A 25,236-nucleotide genomic window follows, 5' to 3' on the forward strand; every position below is an offset into this window, starting at 1 on the left:
ATGTTCTTTACAATAATGTATAATTTGTGATTAAATTCTAATTCTAAGCTGAATAAACATGGCATTTAAGTTGTATTATAGCAGTGTAAACTTTTTTTGGGGTCACCCTGTACACTCAGCAGAATAACAGTACATTATTTTCAATTAATTATACACACCTTGACGCCACGAACTGTATGTAAAGAAAGTTGTCCGAGAGTTTAAGAGGACGCTCACCATTAGCATTAGCCTAATTCTAACACGAATGCTAACGCTATGAGTTACATTTCGTGTATGATGATTACTCAGCCTTGCAATCACAAATGTTTTGGTAGTTATATCTTCATTTATTGTGCTTGCAATGAAAAAACACAAAAGAGAATGAAAAAAAAAAAAAAAATCATTTTACACAAAACTCCAAAAATTGGCCAGACAAAAGTATTGGCACCCTCAGCCTAATGCTTGGTAGCACAACCTTTAGATAAAATAACTGTGAACAACCGCTTCGGTATCCATCAATGAGTTTATTACAATGCTCTGCTGGAGTTTTAGACCATTCTTCTATGGCCAACTGCTCCGGGTCTCTGAGATTTGAAGGGTGCCTTCTCCAGAGTGTCATTTTCAGATCTCTCCACATGTGTTCAATGGGATTCAGGTCTGGACTCATTGCTGGCCACTTTAGAAGTCTCCAGTGCTTTCTCTCAAACCATTTTCTAGTGCTTTCTGAAGTGTGTTTTGGGTCATTGTCCTGCTGGATGACCCATGACCTCTGAGGGAGACCCAGCTTTCTCACACTGGGCCCTACATTATGCTGCAAATTTTTGTTGGTAGTCATCAGACTTCATAATGCCATGCACACAGTCAAGCAGTCCAGTGCCAGAGGAAGCAAAGCAACCCCAAAAAAATCAGGGAACCTCCGCCATGTTTGAATGTAGGGACCGCATTCTTTTCTTTGAAGGCCCCGTTTTTTTGCCTGTAAACTCTATGTTGATGCCTTTTCCCAAAAAGCTCTACTTGAAATTGAAATTGAAATATTTATTTATTGTCATCATCATCTGTATCATTTACAATCATTGACAATTACAAAATGTGATATGATTTGCCCGAAGGAAGAAAGAACCGAGGAAAAAGACAAAGGCAGACGTGAGGAAGCATATGCTTATCAGTTTCCCGTCCCCCCATACAGCTAAAGACGCACAATCAGACATGGTACAGTTACATACATCACATGGCCACAAACTGTACAATAACACAAACAACAATCTGGGTTTACAATAACTCAGCGTCCAGTCAAGCAGCTCCATTGCGGTTGTTGATCACACAGCTCTCTCGTAACTCAGCGTCCAGTCATGCAGCTCCATTGCGGTTGTTGATCACTTAGCTGTCTCGTACACAGGCTTAGTGGTCTGAGTTTCAGGGCGTACAAGGTTATGGCTTTGTCATTGTCCCTGACATTCTAGCATCTATTTGTTGTGGGAACATTTTGTTGTGGCTATGTGTGTGGCAAAAGTGTTATGTGTATCACAGCTGATGTGAGTAGCGACTCAAAATGCTAAGTCTCTTTAAAGGGTACATTCTTAAGGTGTACATGGTGGCAACAATTGCCGCACACAAAGATCACTGTAACAGTTTCATCAGACATGAATGTGTGAGGAAAAATCAAACAACATGTTGTACATATTTTTTCACAAGATTAATGTCTCCACAACAAAAGAATATTTGTTTTAAACAGTATCTTTTCCATATACTCAGTAAGCTGGACATTTGAATCAGGAGCTCGGTAGACACAGCAGATAATTATGTTTTTACAAATGGGGATAAGGAGCTCAATTGTAATACATTCCAGGAGATTGTCAATCCTAATTCACATGTCATGTAGGATTTCAAACCTAAAATTTTCATTAACAAACAAGGCAACACCCCCTGCCCCCTTCGATGCCTGATTCATTTGTGCCATGTTATATCCGTGCAAATTAAAGTCAGAGCCTTTGTTATCTTTAGTAGATAATCCTTAATGTGTTCAAAATTCTTGTAGAGACTCCTGCCGTTGATAAGTTTCAGTTTACCATCCACGGAGTTGTTAAACTGGTCCGCTGTGTAGTATTTACAGTTATCCAACATGCTATTGTAAAAGTTGTGGTCCGGATCAAGCTAAAGTGTGGCTTCAGATGTCATCATAAATTTTCGAATGGGGTCAGCTCTTCAAGACTCCTTATAGCTTTAATCATCATATCTTGCATCTTGATAAGGATCCTGCAATCCGAGACCCAGGTAATGGCTATTTTCTCAGCTTTCTTGAGCTGACGTGCTTTTCTTGCAATTTCGGCATTTCGGCGAGTCAAGTTGTCATTCAAAAAAATCTTCGACCCTTTCAGGTGGCGGCGCTAGTTAAGCAGGGCAGTCTTGGTCTTGTGGTCTGCCAGCTTCATGAGCACCGTCGCCGGTCGTCTCCCCCCAGATGGGAGCAGAAAGCAGCGACGGATGTCCAGCGGTTCCATGTTTATTCCATACTCTTTCAGCTTAGCGATTGCCAGTTGCGCCACTGTATCACCTAGGCTAGGCGTCAGTTGTAATCCCGAAATGATGAGCTCATTTACGCGTCGGCACTGGTCGAGATCGTCAGCCAAAATTTCCAGCCTTTTGATGCGAACATCTCTCTCCTCGACAGCCTGCTTGAGTTTCTCGTTTTCAGCACACCTGGAGCTCTCTGACGTTTTCTTGAGTTCTCCTTTGATTTTCTTGATTCTGGCTTTGAATCAAGCCAGTCAAGGAGTCCTCCAATTTCTGTATGGATGATTTTATTTCATCCAACTCTCCAGATTTCAAATTCTTTGGAGCCATACTGGGAGTCGAGCTTGCTGGCCCTAAGTTGGCCCTGAGCGCTTATCGGTTGAGATAAGTTGCTCGTGGGAGCTCGCAAGAGTGTGTCTGCACACAGCTTGAGCTGAATCAAGAATGATAATTCTGTCACATCTGACCAGAGAACATTCTTCTGAAACATTTTTGGCTTTCTCAGGGAAGGTTTGGCAAACTCCAGCTTGGCTTTTTTATGTCTCTGGGTCAGAACTGGGGTCTTCCTGAGTATCCTACCTTAGAGTCCCTTTTCATTCAGATGCCGACGGATAGTACGGGTTGACACTGTTGTACCCTCGGACTGCAGGACAACTTGAACTTATTTGGATGTTAGTCGAGGTTCTTTATCCACCATCCGCATAATTTTTCGTTGAAATCTCTCGTCAATTTTTGTTTTCCATCCACATCTAGGGAGGTTAGCAAAAGTGCAATGAGCTTTACACTTACTGATGACACTGCGCGCGGTAGACACAGGAACATTCGAGTCTTTGGAAATCAACTTGTAGCCTTGAGATTGCCCATGCTTCCTCACAATTTTGCTTCTCAAGTCCTCAGACAGTTCTTTGGTCTTCTTTCATTTCTCCATGCTCAATGTGGTACACACAAGGACACAGGGAAGAGGTTGAGTCAACTTTAATCCATTTTAACTGGCTGCAAGTATGATTTAGTCATTCCCACCACCTGTTATGAGCCACAGTTAAGTAGCAGGTGCTGTTAATTACACAAATTAGAGAAATATCACAAATTGTCAAAGGGTGCCAATACTTTCGTTCGGCCCATTTTTTGAGTTTTGTGTAAAATTACTTTTTTTTTTTTTTTTTTTTTTAAGTTTTCTCTTTTGTGTTTTTTTCATTGCAAGTGAACTATGAAGATATTACTACCAACGCATTTGTAATTGCAATCATTTTCTGGGAGAAATTAAGCATTATCTGACAGAAATGCAGTGGTGCCGATACTTTTGGCCAGCAGTGTAGGCTTTGACCTTCCCACATTCAAAAAACTGTTAAAAACTCACCTTTTTTAAACTAGCTTTTAACATACTGTATAATAATTTTTTTTATTGTTTTGTTTTGTTCTGTTCTCGTTGTTTGCTGTTTTTTTGTTCCTACTGTAAAGCGTCTTTGAGCATTGGAAAAAAGCGCTGTACAAATAAAATGTATTATTATTATTATTGCATATTCTTTCTGGCCAATATAAGAAAACAAATCTTACAGTGTGCGTGTGTGCAAGCCTTGAAAGTGGAGAGGACACCGCACTGGTGAGTGGCAGGGGCCAACACGTCACATCAGTGACACAACCAGACACTGCTACGATGCAGGTTAGCTTCGCATATAATATCACATATTGTGAACATGTGACGGAAACCATTGCGCATTTTCGTCTTGTTCTTGTCAGACATAAACTGGTATTAGACTCGTTATTTTTCCCAAAACATGTATTTATCTTGTTATCGTCTTATCTTTGTCATGAAAAAAGTGTTCGTTGACTAAATTTTTTTGTTAACGTCATCGTTGACGAAAACAACACTGGTGCGCATAGCTAAAATTTCAGTGATGAGCATGGTAGCATGGTTTTGTGTTTCAATTTAATGTGACAATTTCATACTTTGCCAGTGTTTGAAATTTGCCCTCCTACATGCATAGTGGTCAACTAAGGTAATTATTACAGTAGATCAAACATATTGTTCTGCAAATGGAATTCATTTGTCATTTAGTCATGAAGATTATGTATTAGATTTGTAAGTACTGTAGGTCTATTTGTGATCCAATAAAGCTGCACATAAAATACTTAGAGTTTCAGAAGACAATGGAGCAACTTTCTATATTCATGTTTTTTTTTTTTTGTTTTTTTTTTTTGTTTATTCTTTTGGCACTCATTTAAATTGTATGAAATTTAAATAATAAAAACGTACAAGTAATATTGGGGCCGTAAGCACAATGTATTTTTATTTTTATTCAATTTAATTTAATTCATTCATTGTTTGTAATTTAGAATTTTATCTATTCATAGAAATTATATACATTTGTGAAGCATATCGCTGCAACCATAAAAAAAAAGTCCAGTACAACATTTTTACATGATGGTATCATGTCAAATCATGATAACAATCATGTAAGAACATGATGATTATCATTTAAAAATGTGACGATTGGTCATGTAGGTCACATTTGTATGCCAAATGTTAATACTGTTGCCTACATGACCCAAAATCTGATGTCTTCACAGTCTTTATGAGGTTAGTTTTTTAAATTAACAAAATAGTAGAGCTACAATCTTTAAAAACTTGATCTTCATTCAAGTTCTGGGGCAGTTTAGGAATAGGCCCCGTCACAGACAAGGCCCGTTATATGACAGTACTTACAAAAATATACAGCACATACACCGATGAAACTTTGCCATTTAGTCAAAAATAGTTTAATTTTTTCAGCGATCAACTTAAAATTAGGACTGTTACCCCAGACACACACACATATTCATTAATTCACACATTAAAACATTTATAGATCAGTACATAATATTTATGGTAAATCCATCTCAGAGGTTTTACTCTGATTTCCTCTTCACAGTCACCTTTGTGCAAACTTTGCGGGTAAAGAACAAGCAGCATCTGAGAGTCACGTACAGCGTAGTTGCAACCACAGCAAGCAGGAAGCCAATGACATCCAGGCTGTGATACTGGAACCAGTTGAGCTCGTGTGCGGCTACACGTAGATGTGCGGCTCCTTTGTGCCTCATGACAAACTCGGTCCAGAAAACTGCCAGATCCAAAGGTGGAATTGGGCGATCGAGGTGGATTGCTGACAGTTTTTCCATTTTCTCTTTGTACCTGTACAAAGCCATTCAACACATCAATTTAAAACAGGGGTATCAATTTTGTGACTAATAGGCCGTTTTGCACCCCTCTACTTGATATATTTTAACCAATTTGTGACTAATGGGACGTTTTGCATCCTTCTACTTGATATATTTTAACCGTTTATAGTTCATTTGCCCCTCCAAGTCAAATTGGATTGGTTGTCTAGCCACCGTAACGGCACTGAAAGATGAGCAGTCACCGCCAATCCTCCCAGTTTAAATCAATTGGACAAACTAGCTAGCATAGCTCAGGCTTAGTATTGTTCAATATGACGATGTATATCGATACAAATGTTTTGACATTTTACATGTCTATCTTCCTTATAGCTACAAAGGTATACAGAAGTACATTGTGTGTGAGAAAACATACAATGCTGTATCTGCATTTTTATTTTGTCATAGTGCCTAATTCACCGTCACTTTAGATTCCACTTGTACATCTTACTTACATCTGTACTACATTTTAGTTGTATATAGTGTATGCCTTTTATATAGTTTTCTATATTTTACACTCTAGACCAGAGATGGGTAGTAACGCGTTACATTTACTCAGTTAAATTTACTTGAGTAACTTTTTAAGAAAAATTTACCGTGTTGGCCCGAATATAAGACAGTCCTGATTACAAGACGACCACCTCTTTTTCAAGACTCAAGTTTGAAAAAAGACTTTTTGAACACCAAATTAATTTTTATACAGAAAATAATTACAGTTCATCTGAAACAAATAATAATAACAATATATTTGAGAGGGAAAAAAATGTTATTTTGCCTTATTCAAATCTTAATATCTGAACATTTAAATATGTAAACTAAAGTGCAATCACATTTGTAAATGAATGGCTTCTGGTTTTTGAAATGTAAATAAACCAATCTATTGTGATAAAACAACAAAACTGCATTAACCATCAAAGTGAAGTCTAACTGTAACTGTAATCTTGCAACAAATCTTAATAAGGAAAAACATTGCAATAAAATAATGCAAACTGGTTAAACTTGAGAGTAGCTGAGATCTGTCATGACAGAACATCGCTTCAATGATATCTGGCGCCATCTAGCGTCGTGAATGGGGAGAGTAGCTGAGATCTGTCATAACAGAACATCGCTTCAATAATATCTGGCGTCATCTAGCGTCGTGAAGGGGTATAATGTCAGGACCGCGAATATAAGACGACGCCCTCTTTTTCAATCTTATTTCAATGCAAAACACACCGTCTTATATTCGGGCCAACACGGTACTTCTTAGAGTTGTTTTACCACGCAATACTTTTTACTTGAGTAGATTTGTGAAGAAACACTACTTTTACTCCCCTACTTTTGCTACACTAAAGTCGTTACATTTTTTTGTTTTTATTCTACATATTGACTTTATTATTGCCAGAGATGCCGACAGTGGCCGTCTCAGTTTCACATTCAAACAATAACCACATCGATTATACCAATCAGAGTTAACAAATTTTTTTCTCCACTAGAAGGCACTTAAGCTCTTTGGACAGGTGATGTTTTGTATTGTTGTTCTGGTCTGAAATTTATGATTTTTGTGTCATCATTTTGGACTAATATGGTCTTGTCTCTCGGCTGGCCTGAGAACGCCTTGGGATCCCGCCGGAGGAGCTGGTTGAAGTGGCTGGGGAGAGGGAAGTCTGGGCTTCCCTGTTAAAGCTGGCTATTTTACCCACGTCTGTGTTAACAGCGAAATAAAAAATAAAAAAACGGCAAATCAAAATACATATGGGCAAATTAATAAAAAACACAATGGCAAATCACATAGCAAAAAAAAAAAACAATCAAAAAACACAACGACAAATCCAAAAATGATAATAAAGAACCCAAAGAGATAGGTACCAGGTTAAAATGTACACTCATCGCTAATTGGACGAATCTACAGTCAACGGTAGGTACTGATAAACTAGGAACTTATTCTGCGTCTGGTGTGGTATTTGAAGACGCTCCCATTGTTTGTAAATAGTGGTGTCAGTTAACACACATTGTGCCTGCGCATCCAACCAATGGGTGCGTCGTGTTGGCACATCAAATATATGGCATATACACTGCTGGCCCAAAGTATTGGCACCCCTGCAATTCTGTCAGATAACGCCCAATTTCTCCCAGAAAATGATTGCAATTACAAATGTAATGTAATGTAAATGTAAATCATAACATTTTCATTTATTTTGCTTGCAATGAAAAAACACAAAAGGGAATGGAATCATTTTACACAAACCTCCAAAAATGGGCCGGACAAAAGTATTGGCACCCTTTGAAAAATCAGGTGATGCCTCTTTAATTTGTGTAATTAACAGCACCTGTTACTTACCTGTGGCACCTAACAGGTGGTGGCAATAACTAAATCACACTTGCAGCCAGTTAAAATGAATTAAAGTTGACTCAACCTCTGTCCTGTGTCGTTTTGTGTACCACATTGAGCATGGAGAAAAGAAAGAAGACCAAAGAACTGTCTCAGCACTTGAGAAGCAAAATTGTGAAGAAGCATGGACAATTTCAAGGCTCCATCTCCAAAGACCTGAATGTTCCTGTCTCTACCATGCGCAGTGTCATCATGAAGTGTAAAGCACATGGCACTGTGGCTAATCGCCCTAGATGTGGACAGAAAAGAAAAATTGACAGAGATTTCAACGAAAGATTGTGCGGATGGTGGATAAAGAACCTTGACTAACATCCAAACAAGTTCAAAGTGTCCTGCAGTCCGAGGGTACAACAGTGTCAACCTGTACTATCCATCGGCGTCTGAATGAAAAAGGACTCTATGGTAGGATACCCATGAAGACCCCACTTCTGACCGAGAGACTTAAAAAAGCTAGGCTGGAGTTTGCCAAAACATACCTGAGAAAACCCAAAACATTTTGGAAGAATTTTCTCTGGTCAGATGAGACTAAAGTTGAGTTTTTTGGGAAAAGGCATCAACATAGAGTTCACAGGGAAAAAAACGAGGTCTTCAAAGAAAAGCACACGGTCCCCACAGTCAAACATGGTGGAGGTTCCCTGATGTTTTGGGGTTGCATTGCCTTCTCTGGCGCTGGACTGCTTGACCGTGTGCATGGCATAATGAAGTATGAAGACTACCAACGCATTTTGGAGCATAATGTAGGCCCCAGTTTGAGAAAGCTGGGTCTCCCTCAGAGGTCATGGGTCTTCCAGCAGCACAATGACCCAAAACACACTTCAAAAAGCACTAGAAAATGGTTTGAGAGAAAGCACTGGGGACTCCTAAAGTGGCCAGACTTGAATCCCATAGAACACCTGTGGAGATATCTGAAAATGACAGTTTGGAGATGGCACCCTTCAAATCTCAGAGACCTGGAGCAGTTGGCCAAAGAAGAATGGTCTAAAATTCCAGCAGAACATTTTAAGAAACTAATTGATGGATACCGGAAGCGGTTGTTCGCAGTTATTTTGTCTAAAGGTTGTGCTACCAAGTAATAGGCTGAGGGTGTCAATACTTTTTTCCGGCCCAGTTTTGTGTAAAATGATGATGATTTATTTAATTTTGTTCATTCTCTTTGTGTTTTTTTCATTGCAAGCAAAATAAATGAAGCTATAACTACCAAAGCATTTGTAATTGCAATAATTTTCTGGGAGAAATAGAGCATTATCTGACAGAATTGCAGGGGTGCCATTACTTTTGGCCAGGACTGTATAAGGCATATTGATATCATGATATAAAATAGCCCATATCGCGATAGGAGATTTTTTTCCATTTCGCACAGCACTACTCGTCTCAAGACAGTTTTCAGCGGTGTTTGTGAAGAAACTGGCCAAAATGAACTGGCGACAGTCACTTGATTGGAACATAATTCCAAAATAACCCCAAGTGGAAAGAAAACACGCTAAAAAATTACAATACCATACATCATTACTCATCAGGATAGGATGAGAAATATTTAAAGTAGCAGTCATGTTTTGATGAACCAATCATGTTCTCAATTGTCATTCATAAACATTGAGAAGATCGGATTACTTTATTTACTACTTGAAACCTGTCTTACCTTTTGTTGTTGATGACATTATCCAGAGCCACCAGCAGTTTTTCTGTCGTCACATCGTGCATGCTGAGCCTCTCAGCAACACCACGCACCACCATGCGGTGAACATTGTCCACCTGGTCCCCAAACAGTGGCAACATGAGCATGGGGACGCCGTTGCAAAGGCTTTCATAGATACCATGGGTCCCACCATGGGTGAGGAACAATTTAGCCTTGGGATGAGCTGAGCAGCATTTGGAAAGAAAAAGAAGTGTTTACATTAAAGGAGCGTAGCACAAACTACAAACAGACAACTGGAAACCTTAAGTTTGCTTTTGAAACATGATTACAATTGATAATACATTCCAGCCTGCACAATGTTGACTAAAAACACAAACCTACCTAAAAGATCATTTTGAGGTAGCCACTTCATCAGTTTAACATTCTTTGGTACATTCTTTAGTGGAACTCCAGTATATCGCCATAAAACCTGTAACATACTCATGTTTAATGTATGGACAACAGGTTCATTTGCGCAATATGGTGTGATATGTAGTGGAACATGTCATTGATTGTACTATTGGTGTCTTACCCTCTGGGGAATCTGCCGAAAGGCATCCAAGAATTGTAGCGCTTTCTGCTCTGGCATATTAGAAACCATGGAGCCCAGGGTAAAAACAATAAAGCCATCCTCACCTGACCCTTCCACAAACTCCTCCAAATCCTGCCAGGATCATACATGGCAATATTGTCAGTATATTAAATATATCTCTAGTGTGTTTTTTTAAACATGATGCAATACTGCTGGTTTAAAATTAAATTATTTAGAAAAAGAGATGAAGCCAAACATTTTTTTTATGTAGCAGAAGGTCTTTTCTATGCAATGTACAGTGGTACCTCAACATACGATTGCTTCGACATACGATCTTTTCGACATCTGACGTAAGATTTGATTCGCCATTTGTTTCTACATCCAACGACAAGCTTGAAATACGATGATTTATGTCCGCGCCACAGTTCGTTTTCCCCCAAAACAGACGCGCGGCATATTTTCTTATGAGAGAAATCAGCATGGGTTCCAAGAAGGTTAGTGCAGGTGGTGAAAAAGGGAAAAAGGTGACGCTTACCATTGAAATTAAGATGATATAAATGATAGAAAAATATGAGCATGGTGTGCGTGTCCGTGAACTGGCTTGACAATACGGCCGTCTCGACGGTCCTCCTCCGATCTCCGTTCGCCAGTTTTTTTAAGTTAAGGTGACACTTATTATTGTGGTTAAATCACACAAAAATCGCCAGCTTCGTCTGGTTTTTAATCCTTTATTTCAGAATTTTCAGAACACGTCTACTGTCCTCTGCAGTTGGCGCCAACAACAACAGGACATCTAAAGAGAAAGTAAAATCTCTACAACACTCTCTATCTCACTGTCACGTCAGCCAAGCGGTACAGCACGAAAAACACATCCGCCACATTAGAACCCGATTCTTGACATTATTTCAGGAATTATTATTATTATATTGTTATTCCGATTTTTATTTTTAATTTATTTGTTTTGCTCTGTATAATTGCCCTCTGTAATGGTACCAGCAGTATTTATTAAGGATTTAGTGTAGGTTTTCGGGCTGTGGAACGAATGAATGGAATTATAATGTATTCTTATTCTTATGTATTCTTTTAACTTACAAACAACGTCCTGGAATGATTTAACTTCGTATGTAGAGGTACCACTGTATTAGTAGACGCTTGAGGCTGATTAGTATAGCACAGGGGGTCGGCAACCCAAAATGTTGAAAGAGCCATATTGGAGCAAAAAAAAATATATATATATGTCTAGAGCCGCAGAAAATTGAAAGCTTTATAATAAAGGCTTCACTGGCTGTCTGTATCTATATTAGCTATATTAGCCTACTATCAAAATGACTAAATTGGCAACAAGCACAGCCTTCATGATTACCATAGTTTCCGCACAATAACGCGCACCCGAAAGCCTTCAATTTTCTCAAAACCCGACAGTGTGCCTTACAATCCGATGTGCCTTACAATATACTGTATATGGATCAATGTTAGTTAATCATGGCATGACATTATGTTTAGCTCAGCTCCATCATGTGGATGCATAACGCAACGCCAACCACGCCTTACAATGCAGTGCGCCCTATGCATGAAAACGGTTTTAAACTAGGCCATTCATTGAAGGTGCCCCTTATACTCCGATGCGCGTTAAAGTGCGAAAAATACAGTAAATGTGTATTTTCTCTGCAGTGCATCTTATAGAACAGTGTTTTTCAACCAGTGTGCCGCGACACACAAGTGTGCCATGAGATATCGTCAGGTGTGCCGCGGGAAATGATCCAATAACGCTTTTTTTTTTTTTTTTTTAACGTCGTCGGACTGAGTTGCGGTAGGAAAGAAAAAGTAGGTAGAAAGATACGGTCGTGTGCAGATGAGCGAGGTATTGCTCGTGTCGCGTTCAAGAACTGTTCGGATTTCTAGCCATCAGCCACCTTTCTGTCCGCGATGTGGACCCCAGCACGTCTACTGTACAACAATTTGATTAGACACGTCAAGTGTCAATATACACGAAAGTGGCCTTTCTATTTTATCCATATGTAACAACCGTCAATACTCCCCCTGTGTTTTATTCCAACACATTGTCGCGGACAGCAAGAAGGCTGATGGCTAGAAATCCGAGCAGTTCTTGAACACGACATCAGCAGTTGCAGTAGTTGTCGCTTCAAAACAAGTCGAAGGACTATTTTGTTCGCCTTTGTGAAAACACAGAGAAACGGGCAACTTTTTTGAGAAAAGCTATAAAGGTAAATGAGAAATCCCTCAAAGCCAGTTACCTTGTTGCTGAACTTGTTGCTAAATCCAAAAAAGTGCCACACTTTGGCCTGGCTGCAAAGTCATTGTCAGCGAGATGCTGATGCGGTAAAAGACATTGCTAAAGTCCCCCTGCCTTATAGTTCTGAGCTATTCGAGCCTAACTGCTATAAAAAAAATGAATAAATAAATACATAAATAAAAAAGAGAGCGACTGAGAGCTGTTGAAGAACTTTCCTGCCAGGATATCGACTTTGTGTTCATCTTCACACTGAGTATGTATAAATATTGAGAAATTATTTTATAACTAAATATACCGTACAGAAAGTAATTTTGGGAGATTTTTGGTTTGTAGTGTGCCGCGAGATTTTTTCCAATGTAAAAATGTGCCATGACTCAGCAAAGGTCACTGACACTGCTATAGAGAATGACGCACCTTGTGGCTACACTGTTGTATGATGCCGCCCCATTTAACTTCTTTACAATATTAATGAATTACAAGAATGGTTGTGTCATGTTTTTCCTCCGATATAAACGATATTAAAACTAAAACATATTTTCCTCCCAATCTTTTTATCATTTTTGAACATTTTTGGAAAAGCTCCAGGGAGCCACTTGGGCAGCGCTAAATAGCTAGAGCCGCTGGTTGCTGACCCTTGGTATAGCAATTTGTAAAACCTCTGCTAACTCTTTACAGGGCACTCATTTAACGTGTTGGCTTTAATTGACAGCACCAGATGTCCAATCCATTATGACAAGGAGAGGTTCCTCCAAAGCCAAATGGAGTGGACGTCTAGCACTGTCGATGGCACTAAAAGATCATCAATAACTGTCCTAACAGTGTAAATGAATTTGATGTCAATAAGTCAATGGCCGGCAATGAGTAATAGTGGCAATTGTCATCAGTCTCTCCTACTCTACAGTTGTGTAGTTTCAAGGTTGCAGATTCACAGAATCCCTTCCACTCTGTTTACTTTACATGGCACACCTTTGACAAAGGCAACAAGAGAGTGAAAAAAAAGTTTTCTTTAACAACATTTTCATCTGCTAAACATGCAAACAAGATTATACAAGTAATCCTTCAATCCCATTTCATCCTTTATGTAGGTTTCCAAATGGTTATTTGTGATTTGATTAACTACTCAAACAGTTGTAATTAAATGGTCAAGGAAGGGGTCAAAGAAAAGAGTTACAACAGGATTTTGCTAGTTCTGATTGACCACCATGGAAGGTTTAAGCCTGGTTTTATAAAAAGGAAGTGTGTGTTCCTAGAATGTGCATATAGAATGCCATGAGTGAATCCAGATGTCATGCATGGTCAGAATACTCACTGCAGGCAGGGGCTTCTCCCTTGCACAGTTGATACCACCAATTAAAAACATATTAGGCAGCATGGGTTTAGGCCACTCAAAAACAAAGTCGTATCTCAAGAGCCAAATAGCACCGTGGCTCAACAACTTCTTATAGGTCATGCCTTCCTCCACAAACTCGCTGGCCAGATCGTCAAAGTGGGCATACATGAGCCCACACAAATAAGACTCCACGAGCCCCATTAAATTGTTTTTTACCCTTTGTGGGAAAGTCATGACATCTGTGTTACCGGAGTAGAATCTGGGAACGTAAGATAAAGGAACAGGGCAGCGGTTAGCTTTGGAATCTAAGTCACAGGGTAGTCCGCGCAGGAAGTAAACAGCCGGGATTCCAAATATACGAGCCAGGATGGAGCCGCACGGTAGGAAAGGGTCTGTCAGCACCAGATCGAAACCTTCATCCCTTAGCTGACTCATCAGAGATGGCTGGCTGAGGAGACTTCTACAGCCTTTTGCCTGGAATGTCGTAAAATTGACCAAAAGCTCTACGTTAAAAAATAAGTCTGTGAATGCCGGCGCCTTGACAAAGACGCTGCCCTGGAGCTGCTTAAACGACCTGTCCAGTTCAGATTTGTTGTAGGGCACTTGGAAAAACTGAGTCCGGTAGCCCTCTGAGTTCTCCATCAGCATTCCACTTTCAGGCACTAAAACCACCACATCGTGTCCTCTGTGAGTCAGCTCCTTCACCAAGATTTTCATGCTCAGCCAGTGACTTCCATCCACGGGAAAAACTAGTACTTTTCCACCCTCGGCAGGCCCCAGAATGAAGCAGCAGAGCCCGGCCAGCAGCCCGAGAGCAGAAAACCACACCCTGACAGTCATTGCTTCCTCTCTCCCTAGAAGCAAAAGTGACCAAAAAAGAGCAAGACCGTGTTGTTTTCCTAGTTGAGGTGTGTGCGGGTGTGAGCGAGCATGCGGTCCTTGGAAGCTTTTATATCAGGCATCAACAGCACAAGACAGAGTAGTGGTGTAAAGTTACAACAGTAAATCATTTGCTGATATGCTTTTGACTATTTTCCTCTTTATTACACAATCATATCTCTTGCCACGCTCCTTTCTCATTGCCAATCGCATGTCTTATGGAACTTTGAGCATTCTTCACGTTTTGAAACAGGCAAACAGCTTCAACTTTTTAAATAACATTTTCAGTCTAAGCATCAAACGTGTTTTATTTGCCTCTTAACTAGTCAGCGGTAGGCGAAAGATTGAGGGCTTTTGTTAACGGATTATACAACTGATTTGTGCAAAGCAGTGCAAAGTTTACTTTGAGCGTGCCTCTACTCCCCCACGCCTGAACATGTGGGCTTGACGTTCCTTTGACCTTGTTTCACCCTTTGCCTTGTTTCAACTGATATTTCATTACATGATGAGGGTATTCCATATTTCTGCACATTACTATTTGCCACAAATGCAACTAGAAACTTTTGAATTCTGATTGCATTTCTAAAGCAACCGAGATTTGTCTAGACTGTTGTGTATGTGCATTTTAAGCCCTTAATGGGATAACTTAAATGGACCCTTTATACCTTAAAACCTGGCGTCTTTCCAAAGCCAATAAGCTCAGAAATGCCACAACAGAAGACGAGATCATTATACTAACTGTAATAGTATGTTATTATGAGGGAATTTCATTATGGACTTTTTTTTTTAACTCTTGCACTGCCATTGATGAAGATCAGGGGCACTGGAAGTCACTCACAGTAAGGGGTGCTGAGCATCTTTTTTTAGTGTTTCCCATCTAAAAACGGCCGTTTCGTAGTTTTTGTACAACTACTAGGCTACTACAAAGACAGCGTTCTATTTCACCTACAGTGTGTGTTAGAGGTTTTGTACTCGAAATAAAAGCGCCCTTTATTATGACGCAAATCAGTGCAGCAAGACAATGACACACAAATACTTTTGAAAACTAAAGGGTCCAATAAGCCTCATTTTAACACCTATTTTCACAATACTAAAATAAATTGCACATGAATATCCAACAGCGCTTTGCACGGCAACAAACAATAATGGCTACAATACATGCATGTCTTACCTATTTGAAGACACCAAAGGTAGATAGAACTATCATTATAATCATCTTCATTTGAATTTTAGAAAATTACGCTGTTTTAGTAAAGAAAACTAATCACTGATTTGTTTTTTTCACCATGTTAACGCCTCCTCTGTCAACAGTTAACTTTTCCAACAGTGTCTTATTCAATGTGACCCGGTAGCAGGCAAGATGTCAGGTGGTGACCATGTTATTAACAAAAAAACCTTTTTCAACATAAATCATTGATGAGCCTATAATGATGCGCTGAGGCTGTTATTTCATGTGCCTAAATGGTGCAGCACCAGCCAATTTTTTTTTTTAGTTCTGGGTTACCCAACTTTAAAGCGCTATTATGAAATTTGATGTTTAACTTCATGTATCGTTAAATGAATATGAAAATAATATTTTAATGAAAATAACAGACTCTACAAAGAGCTTTATATACACTGTATCACAAAAGTGAGTACACCCCTCGCATTTCTGCAGATATTTAACTATATCTTTTCATGGGACAACACAGACAAAATGACACTTTGACATAATGAAAACTAGTTTGTGTCCAGCTTATATAATAGAGTTAATAAATTTTCCCCTAGAAATAACTCAAAATATAGCCATTAATATCTAAACCCCTGGCAACAAATGTGAGTACACCCCTTAGTAAATACGTACATTCCTAAATGTCCAAATTGAGTACTGCTTGTCCTTTTCTCTCCAAAATGTCATGTGACTCGCTACAGGAGTGCTGTCAGCATTGCTGCAGAGATTGAAGAGGTGGAGGTTCAGCCTATTAGTTATCAGATCATACGCCGCACTCTACATCAAATTGATGTGCATGGCTTTCACCCCAGGAGGAAGCCTCTTCTGAAGACGGTACACAAGAAAGCCCGCCCGTCTCATCAGACCATAGGACATGGTTCCTGTAATCCATGTGCTTTGTTGAAATGTCTTCAGCAAACTGTTTGTGGTACACTGTATAGTTCAAGCATGTGGCGCCATTGCCGGAAAAGCCTGTTTATTGCCCTCTTGTTTATTGTGCACTGATAGCTTGGGCCCAACAGCGTAGGTTTGTATAAGGATGGTAGGGACATAACACTACCAACTTTCCAGGAAGCTTAAATTGTCCCCACCAACTTTTACGCAACCTTATTTGCATTATATAATGAGTTCAGTTATATAGGTCATTTAGATTGTCTTTCCATATGTTCTAAGGATAGAATAGATCCTACCATTATTAAGTTAATTATTTTCATTATGTTCAGACTTTAATTTACCCCTTTTCACTCGCTGAATGTGCCAGTCCATTTTTTTCCTCAAACCCACCTTTGATTGGCTGATGACTTGACCAACCCACACGCAGCCAGCCCCGAGCTGAGTCCTGACATAAAAATACAACATGTCGACAACACTCTGCCTCCTCCGCCCCCGCCAAAAATGAGGGATATTAGAAGTTTTGTATCGGCCAGCTGCAGCCATTGTTAGTGATGTAAAAAGGCATCATTGTTATGGAGGTGGGAAACACACCACTACTTTTGCTACTGAAAGTCTGACCTGCATCAGAGTTAGCATTACATTAATCTGTGGGAACTTGCAAACCCGCAAAACTCAAGTAGAAAGCTGCGAAGAAAGCAGTGTCCTTTTGTGTGTGTTTTTGACTGTTAACGTTAATTAAACTGTGAGAAATGTAGTGAACTCTGCCGGAAACTATAGAACCAGAAAAACGTGAGCAAGAAGCTGCTTAGAGAGAGGTCCCAGGATGCAGTCTTTGTTTCGCAGGAAAATGTTGACTGTAAAAGAAAAAAGACAACACATGCTGATCAGGCCATCATCATCTTGTCAAGAGTCAAGAATCTGCATTGGAAAAGGTGTCAAGAGTCAAGAATCTGCACTGGACAAGGTGATGATGCTGGAACTTTGGTTTGGGGCTGTTCCAGTGAGATTTACAAAGATTACTGCCTGAAGAAAACATCTAAATTCTCTCAGTCCTTGATGATATGGGACCGCATGTCAGGCAAAGGCTCCGGTGGGATGGCTGTGGTTAAATCTTCAATAAATGCACAAGTTTACATTACAATTTTAGACAGCTTTCTTACCCCATCAATTGAAAATACGTCACTTTCCAAGATAACTATGCATTATGCCACAGAGCTAAAACTGTTTAAGCATTCCTTGGAGTAAGACTCATCCAGTCAATGTCATGGCCAGCCCAGATCTCAACCCGATTGAAAACCTGTGGTGGAAATGTGCTGGTCCACAGCAAGGCTACAACCTGCAAGTATGATCTGGAAACTGCAATCAAAGAGAGCTGGCACCAAATTGATGAAGAATACTCATTCAGTCCATGCCTCAGAGACTGCAAGCTGTCATAAAAGCCAGAGGTGGTGCTACTAAATACTAGAGATGTGTTTTGATTGTTATTTCTTTGTTTGTTTCTCATGATTCCATATTTTTTCCTCAGAATGGAGTGATTCCATATATATTTCCCCGCACTTGCTCTATAAAAGTAACATTTACTGACCACCACAATGTTTTTTATTCATTTTAGTGATTCTGAATGCTAATGAGTTGCACTTTTGAACTAATTCATTATTTTTTTCAAGCTTTTTATATGAGTTTGTTCTACATGATAAAATGTCCGAGTGAGTGTTTGTCCGAGACTGGTGTTTCCATACTTGTTGCTAGGGGTTGTATTTTTATTTGCAGCTTATGCAAACATTTTTTCAGATAATCATACATCGATCAAGAATCCAGTTAATAATTGGCAGATAACCATACATTGATCATAATCGAGTGAATAATTGGTCAAACCACTGATGCACTTTTGAGATGCTTGTGGACAAAACCAGTAGTTTTTTACCTGAAGGAAGGCACCAATTTTAAGTATCTTTTTTCTCATCCCTGACTAAGTCACTAAGAGTTTTTTTTTTTTTTTTTTTTTTTTTCCCGGTTATATTTAATACATTTATTTAGACAGACTATGTTGAGTGGTCTTTCAGACCTTTTTTTTTTTTTTTTGCATTCTTGGATAGTTAAGAGATTATTAACACATTTGTATTTATTGTTAATGCTAATATAATTTAAATTAAGTTCAAATATTGCAATTTAAATTTGCTAATAAAATCCAGACATTTATTCTGGAAGTTTTAAAAATGTTTCTTAAATTGTTTTTTGAAAACAAAGGTTGGAAACGAACGGTTCATCACTTGAATCAGTACACATAAAAGTTAGTATAAATCAATACAGATTTAATTTATTTGGCTATCAGTTAATTAGGTTCATTGTAGCCCTGACACCCGATCACCCAATCTGTTTGGCCTTATTAATGCCCCATCCCCAGCAAAAAGTGTACATGCAGGTTATGCTGTTGTATCGCCCCTACCAAGGTTGAGACCAAACCGACGCCCTCTTTTTTTCTAGCCTCTGTTTCTTCATATGTTTTCTTATGTACTGCATTTCTCTGTTGGTGTGTGTGCTATGGACACCCTGTGTGATTCCTGAATAAAGATCATTATCCCCAAAGTTATATACTGTATTGTTTTAATATGTTTTATTTATTCGTTTATTTTTAACAACAACAAAAGAATCTACCAAAACACTTTTTTTTTCCAGGAGAGGCTGCAGCACCCTCAGCACCACACTTCCCATGCCACTAATGAAGAAGGCTAATCATATGGGTCTTCTCATCCTTCTGAATGTGTTTGTTTATCGTAGATGTCTAATCCATTTGAACTGGGATGGAAACGTTCATTCATTTGCTGGCAACCCTTCAATTCTAATGGATTGGACATCTATCAATGTCAATAGGCCAATGAGTTCAGATCGAAAATAAATACAGTATATCGATCTCGGTGATCAGTCGTTTGAAATTTAATAGACCCTTTTCATATGCAAATGCATAATGACTAGCTGGGTAACATTCCCTCTAATGTTGACAGTTTTCAGTAGTTTTGTAGATTCCAAGTGAGGTCAGTTGTAAAGCAAAGAAAATGACACGTATTGTGTACCAAAATACAAAATACATTTCCTTCTTAGTGCGTCTGCTAGCTTATTGCTAACGTACATCGGTAGATGCCATTGTATGCTGCAAATTTATAGTCTCAATCTGATTATTTTTCTTTAGTCAAATAACTTTCTCCATCTTTTTTTGTGTGTTAAAGATTAATGCATCAGGATATTACTTACTTTAAGTCAGGGGTTGCAATCCAAAATGTTGAAAGATTTGACCAAAAAAAAAAAAAAAAATGATATAGTATGTCTGGAGCCTCAAAAAATTAAAAGCCTTGTACTAGTATAAGCTTTATAATGAAAGTAACACCAGCTGTATGTATCGATATTAGCTATATTAGCCCACTATCAAAATGACTACGTTGGCAAGAAGTACATTATTCGCCTTCATGATTAAATGTTTATTTTCCATGCAGTGAATCCTATGTAGAATGACACACCACGTGACTACTCTGTTGTACAATGCCACCTCAAGTTTAACTTCATTACAATATTAATGAATTGAAAGAATGTTTGTGTCATTTTTGTCCTAATACAGAAACCAAATTCAAACAAAAATTATATTTCCATCTCAAAAACCTTTGAAAAGCCACTAGGGCAGCGCTAAAGAGCCGCACACAGCTCTAGAGCCGCGGGTTGAAGACCCCCACCTTAAGTAAATATTACTATTTGGTCTGATTAAGCCATCTGAAAGTTGGTCATTTTTCACCTTCATCAAGAAAAATTTGCTTTCAAATAAGGTTTTGAACATATCAATTCTTGAATCAAGAACATTTCTGACAAACAAGCTTTTTTAAAGATTAAATATACTTATTTATTGCTTAAAATAAGTCTATTAAGCTTATTTTCAGCTAGCTAAATTTCTTATTTCAAGAAATCTAAGTAAATTTACTTGAAGCACTGGCAGATAATTTCACTAATTTCTAGTAGATTTATACTGAAAACGAGAATTGAACTAGTTTTGAGGAGGAGTGTTTTTGCAGTGTAAAAAGACTACCAGTTCTAAAAATAAAAATAAAATCCAAGTTTTGCAAATAATAATAATAATATTTTTTAAAAAGTTGAAAAGAACCGTGATCAGACCATATGGGGGGGGGGTTGTTTCTTCTAATGGGCAACAGGTCGCCCAGTCCTAGTGGGAATGATTGCCTCTGGTTTTTTCAGTCAAATGTGTCTGTCAATGTGTGACTGGGGTTTGACACTGTGTAACCTGGCCATCTTGTTTGGGTACAAAGAAACCCTCAGTAGACCTATGCAGAAAAAAAAGATACCTCAGCTCGATTTCAGAGAATATTCCGATTTCATATTGATACCTTTGACAGGTTAGTGACTGATTAGTGTTAGAAGAATAATGGTGATGCCCTGCGATTGGCTGGCAACCAATTCAGGGTGTCCCCTGCCTACTGCCCGAAGTTAGCTGGGATAGGCTCCAGCACCTCCGCGACCCTCGTGAGGAATAAGCGGCATGGAAAATGAATGAATGAATGAATGAATAATGGTGATTCAAAAGTATTTACATCTAAAGCAGTGGTTCTTAACCTCGCTAAAGGTACTGAACCCCATGAGTTTCACACGTGCATTAACTGAACCCTTAGGAATCAGAAAAACCTTTTCTTTTTTCAGATTTAAAATCAATATTTCAAAGCTAGCAAGCTAAAACCTAAGTGAATTTCCATTCAAATTTCTTCTCTTGTAGACATATGCATGTTTTTAAACAGGCCAAAATGTATGTTTTAATCTTTATGCTAAACCAAGACTGGCCCAATGCGCATATCTTAAAATTTTTCATTCATATTTAGACTAATATACCTTATATTGTTTAACATTAAACCTGCTTGGTTGCATTAACCTTCAGTGTGCAATTTCTGTCTTGTTTACATCTCAAATGATATCAAATTTAATGAAAAACCCTGCACAAAATAACCAGCAAACTTGCTCATAAAGTCATTATGTTAAAAAAAATAAACATGAATCTTCTCACAAATCCATTATAGAGGGTGAATTTACAACAAAAGATTATGCCTTTTGATTTGCTTTTCACAATGGAAATAAACTCAAATTTATTTCACATTGCTTCTATTTTTATATTCGTGTTGACATTCTCAATCTATCGCATCCTTGCCTCACATACTATATCCATGTCGTAAAATGTGACACAAATGTCGTTTTCTTATGTAAACGCAGTGCACTTTACCTGTTGGTCTGTTGTACTTCCTCATACCAAGTCAGACTCAAACTTCCACTGAGCAAACCAGTTTCTCCTCCCATCAGATAGATGACTATCAGCTGAAATAATTGGAATAAAGCCTGTAAATTGAGGACTAACCAGTCCAAAACCTGATCAAAAACGCCACTTTGCCTTGATTTAGTCAGCTACCTAAAATAGGGCCCTGCATGTCTTAACCTTCACTGAACCCCTTAGACTGACTCATCGAGCGAACCCAGGTTAAAAACCACTGATCTAAAGGTTTTAATCTAAGGATGTGGACAGTTTGAAATTATATTTTAAAAATGCCTTTTGTATTAAAGGTATTTTGTGTTACTACAAACATTTCAAGCTCAGTGTAATCAGAAAGTTAAGTATTGCCCACCAGCTTGATAATGCAAGTTAATTCATTTAATTTATATCAAATTAATGTTAATGTTAATGATACACAAAATAGCAAGTTATTTAAGAGAAATTAAGACTTTCAAGTATGTCTACTTAAAATCTTAAGTTAGAACGACTTATAGTAGGTAGTGCTGCAACGATTAATCAATTAACTCGAGTATTCGATTAGAAAACAAGATCCGAAATAAATTTTGCTGCTTCAAGTATTCGTTTAACTAATGTGGCTTTGTAATGGTTTGTTGTTAGTTATATTGATTTGGGTGGATATACTGCCTCATTTCACATGGCTGAATCCAGCTGCTCCCTGGGAATACCAACATAAGCTAAGTTTTTGTTGGAGCTAATTTTTTTTTTTTTTTTTAATGCATTCTTAATTCAGTTTAAAGGTACATTTAGCTGTTTTTTTTTTTTGTGGGAATATGTGTCTGAACCATTTGACCAATGTAAAATTTTTAAAAAGTTGTTAGCATTTTATAGCATTTAAGCTAGCGGACTTTTGCTCTGTAAGTTAGTCAATTGTTTTGTTGAACATAGATCCATTTTTCTTTACCATTTGAAGCTCAGCTCAGGTATTTTATTTTTTTATGTTCCTTATCCGATTACTTGATTTTCGAAATAACTAGTTCATCGATTAATCGACTACTAAAATAATGGATAGCTGCAGCCCTAATAGTAGGTCGCATGTTTCTTAAAGTCTGCTAGTTATACTTTACTTACATTGTGTTTAACCTCGCTCTGAGTTTGACACTGGTTTAGTTCTTTGTCCATTATGATAGGAAGCACATGTTTGTGAGGAAGGGTGATATTTCCTCTTCACAAAAACAGGCTTCCTCTGGAACACCCCCTTTCGCCTCCAACTTTTGAAATGAGGGCTACACCCCTTCCTTGAATCACTTCCAAGTGTTATCTCTAAAATAACTATCAACTTGCAGCTGGTTTGCCTATTATTACACGCACACTTTCACACACACACACTGGTGTATGTGACACACACCAGCTAGGAGTGTGCGTGACTGTGTGGTATTCTGTCCCTCTTTAACCCTGCATACACCCTTCACACGTGCACATTTGCACGCACAATTCTACAAGCAGTGCTAGGTAGCGTGAGAAGCCTTCAAAAAAGAAAAAAAAAAAAGAAAGAAAAAAAAAGGAAACCAAGTTTGGAGGATTGGATAACATCAGACCAACATTGTCATTTGTGAAATTCCCAACGTGCCACAGCTCGCTTGTGCAATTACCAATAACAAAATGAGGAAGATACAGTATTCATTGTGCCCTTTTTACTTTTTTATCTGGGCAAAAAAACTAGGTTTAGGTTGGGGGGGGGTTTTCCCCAATGGTTACAATTACAGTCATAGTAGGTTTGGGTGTTATGACCTTTAACGTAACATCTTAATTACTAAGGAAATAATAATGATAATACTAACAGTGTATCTCATATTGGTTTTAGAATTCGTTTTTCTCCTTCGAATAAAGAAGAAAAAATCAGATAATGACACTTAAAAACACAAGATTTTTCTTCCACGACTTTTCTTCTTTCTGTGATGTGCTCAATTTGTCCTTTTGTTTTTGTTTTTTTCTTGCATCAACTGTTTCAACTTAAAATGTGTAGTAGTATAGTCTGTATCAGTTCACACGGGTTTAGTGAAAATGAGTGGGAATGTGAATATGTTCTCGATGTCAGTTTATATTGCATACCCTATAACTTTCAGATAAGAGTTAAATATTTGAGATTTAAATTTTTTAAATTTGCTCGGAAGTATAAGTGGATTTTCGGGGGGGGGGGCGCTAGCCCCGCCACCCCCACCCCCGGTGGGTGAAAAAAGTCATTGTGTGCAATTGACTTTCCTATACAGTACTGTATATGATTTTAAAATTAAGAATTTTCCGGGAAAATATTGTCTATAAAAGTTGTAAAGCAATAAAACAATCAACAAAAATGAATTTAATGAACAAAAAAGATATTTTTATAATGGGTCAGAATGATTTTTCGAACAGATCATGTGACTATCCCCTTAGACCGTCATTTGCTTTTCCAAAACCACCCGAGGACCGAAGAGGCAAGCTGGATATACATAATCTTTTTCAAACCTAAGCTTTCAAAAGCAACAACAACTACTGGACGCTAATTGTAAGACACTAATTGTACAACAGAGCCACCACCGGTGTCTTGCCAATGTTGTTACCCCCGTCAAAAATTGTGTCCACTGGCCGCAGGAGCGCACACACACGCATTAGTTATGAGTTATGTCGACTTAAACAATTAATTGAAGTCAGAAAAGAAGCATAGTTATACATTTTGGACATCGATGTTTATTAAAATGGAGAAACTCCATACAGGACTTGAATTACAGTAGTAACAGTTATAGGTCATCCTATGAGTAAAACAGTGAAACATTGCCTTTTTTACATTCAGTACGTATGTTCCGTTATGCGACAGAAAAAAAAATGTGTTTTTTTTTTTTTTTTAATGGATGTGCCATGTTTTAAAACCTCATGGATAACTACATCTACAAAACACGGAAATCGAGCAAATCAGTGCAGCGCAGTGGCTCCACCCAGGGGATACAATTTTTGACTGGGGTAACTACATTGGCAAGACACCGGTGGGCTTACCATATTAAATGGATATGATCTTGGCGAAAAGTATAGCCTAAGCAGCCTGATTTGGAATTCCCCTCAAGAATGATGGGTAATTTAAAAAACGCTCATTTTCAACTTACTAT

General features: G+C 38.3%; 1 protein-coding gene across 1 annotated transcript; it reads right to left on the reverse strand.

Annotated features, from left to right (window-relative positions):
* Positions 1-1,013: 1,013 nt before the first annotated feature.
* Positions 1,014-14,777, reverse strand: LOC130927402 (UDP-glucuronosyltransferase-like). Its single transcript, XM_057853205.1, has 5 exons — positions 13,824-14,777; positions 10,261-10,392; positions 10,071-10,158; positions 9,693-9,912; positions 1,014-5,659 (listed from the first exon to the last, which is right to left on the reverse strand). Exons 1-5 carry the CDS (start codon positions 14,682-14,684, stop codon positions 5,377-5,379), a joined length of 1,584 nt encoding a protein of 527 aa, XP_057709188.1. The 5' UTR covers positions 14,685-14,777; the 3' UTR covers positions 1,014-5,376.
* Between the last annotated feature and the right edge of the window lie 10,459 nt (positions 14,778-25,236).

The sequence above is a fragment of the Corythoichthys intestinalis genome, chromosome 12 (assembly GCF_030265065.1).
Source record: "Corythoichthys intestinalis isolate RoL2023-P3 chromosome 12, ASM3026506v1, whole genome shotgun sequence".
NCBI lineage: Eukaryota > Metazoa > Chordata > Actinopteri > Syngnathiformes > Syngnathidae > Corythoichthys > Corythoichthys intestinalis.

What these genes read in the sequence shown, in the direction of transcription:
- LOC130927402 (XM_057853205.1), bottom strand. Translation starts at nt 14,684, where the DNA reads ATGACTGTCAGGGTGTGGTTTTCTGCTCTCGGGCTGCTGGCCGGGCTC. An exon ending in GGGAGAAGCCCCTGCCTGCA is followed by an intron (nt 10,393 to 13,823) that starts GTGAGTATTCTG and finishes TGATCCTGGCAG; the next exon opens with GATTTGGAGGAGTTTGTGGA. An exon ending in AATGTCATCAACAACAAAAG is followed by an intron (nt 5,660 to 9,692) that starts GTAAGACAGGTT and finishes GGCTTTGTACAG; the next exon opens with GTACAAAGAGAAAATGGAAA.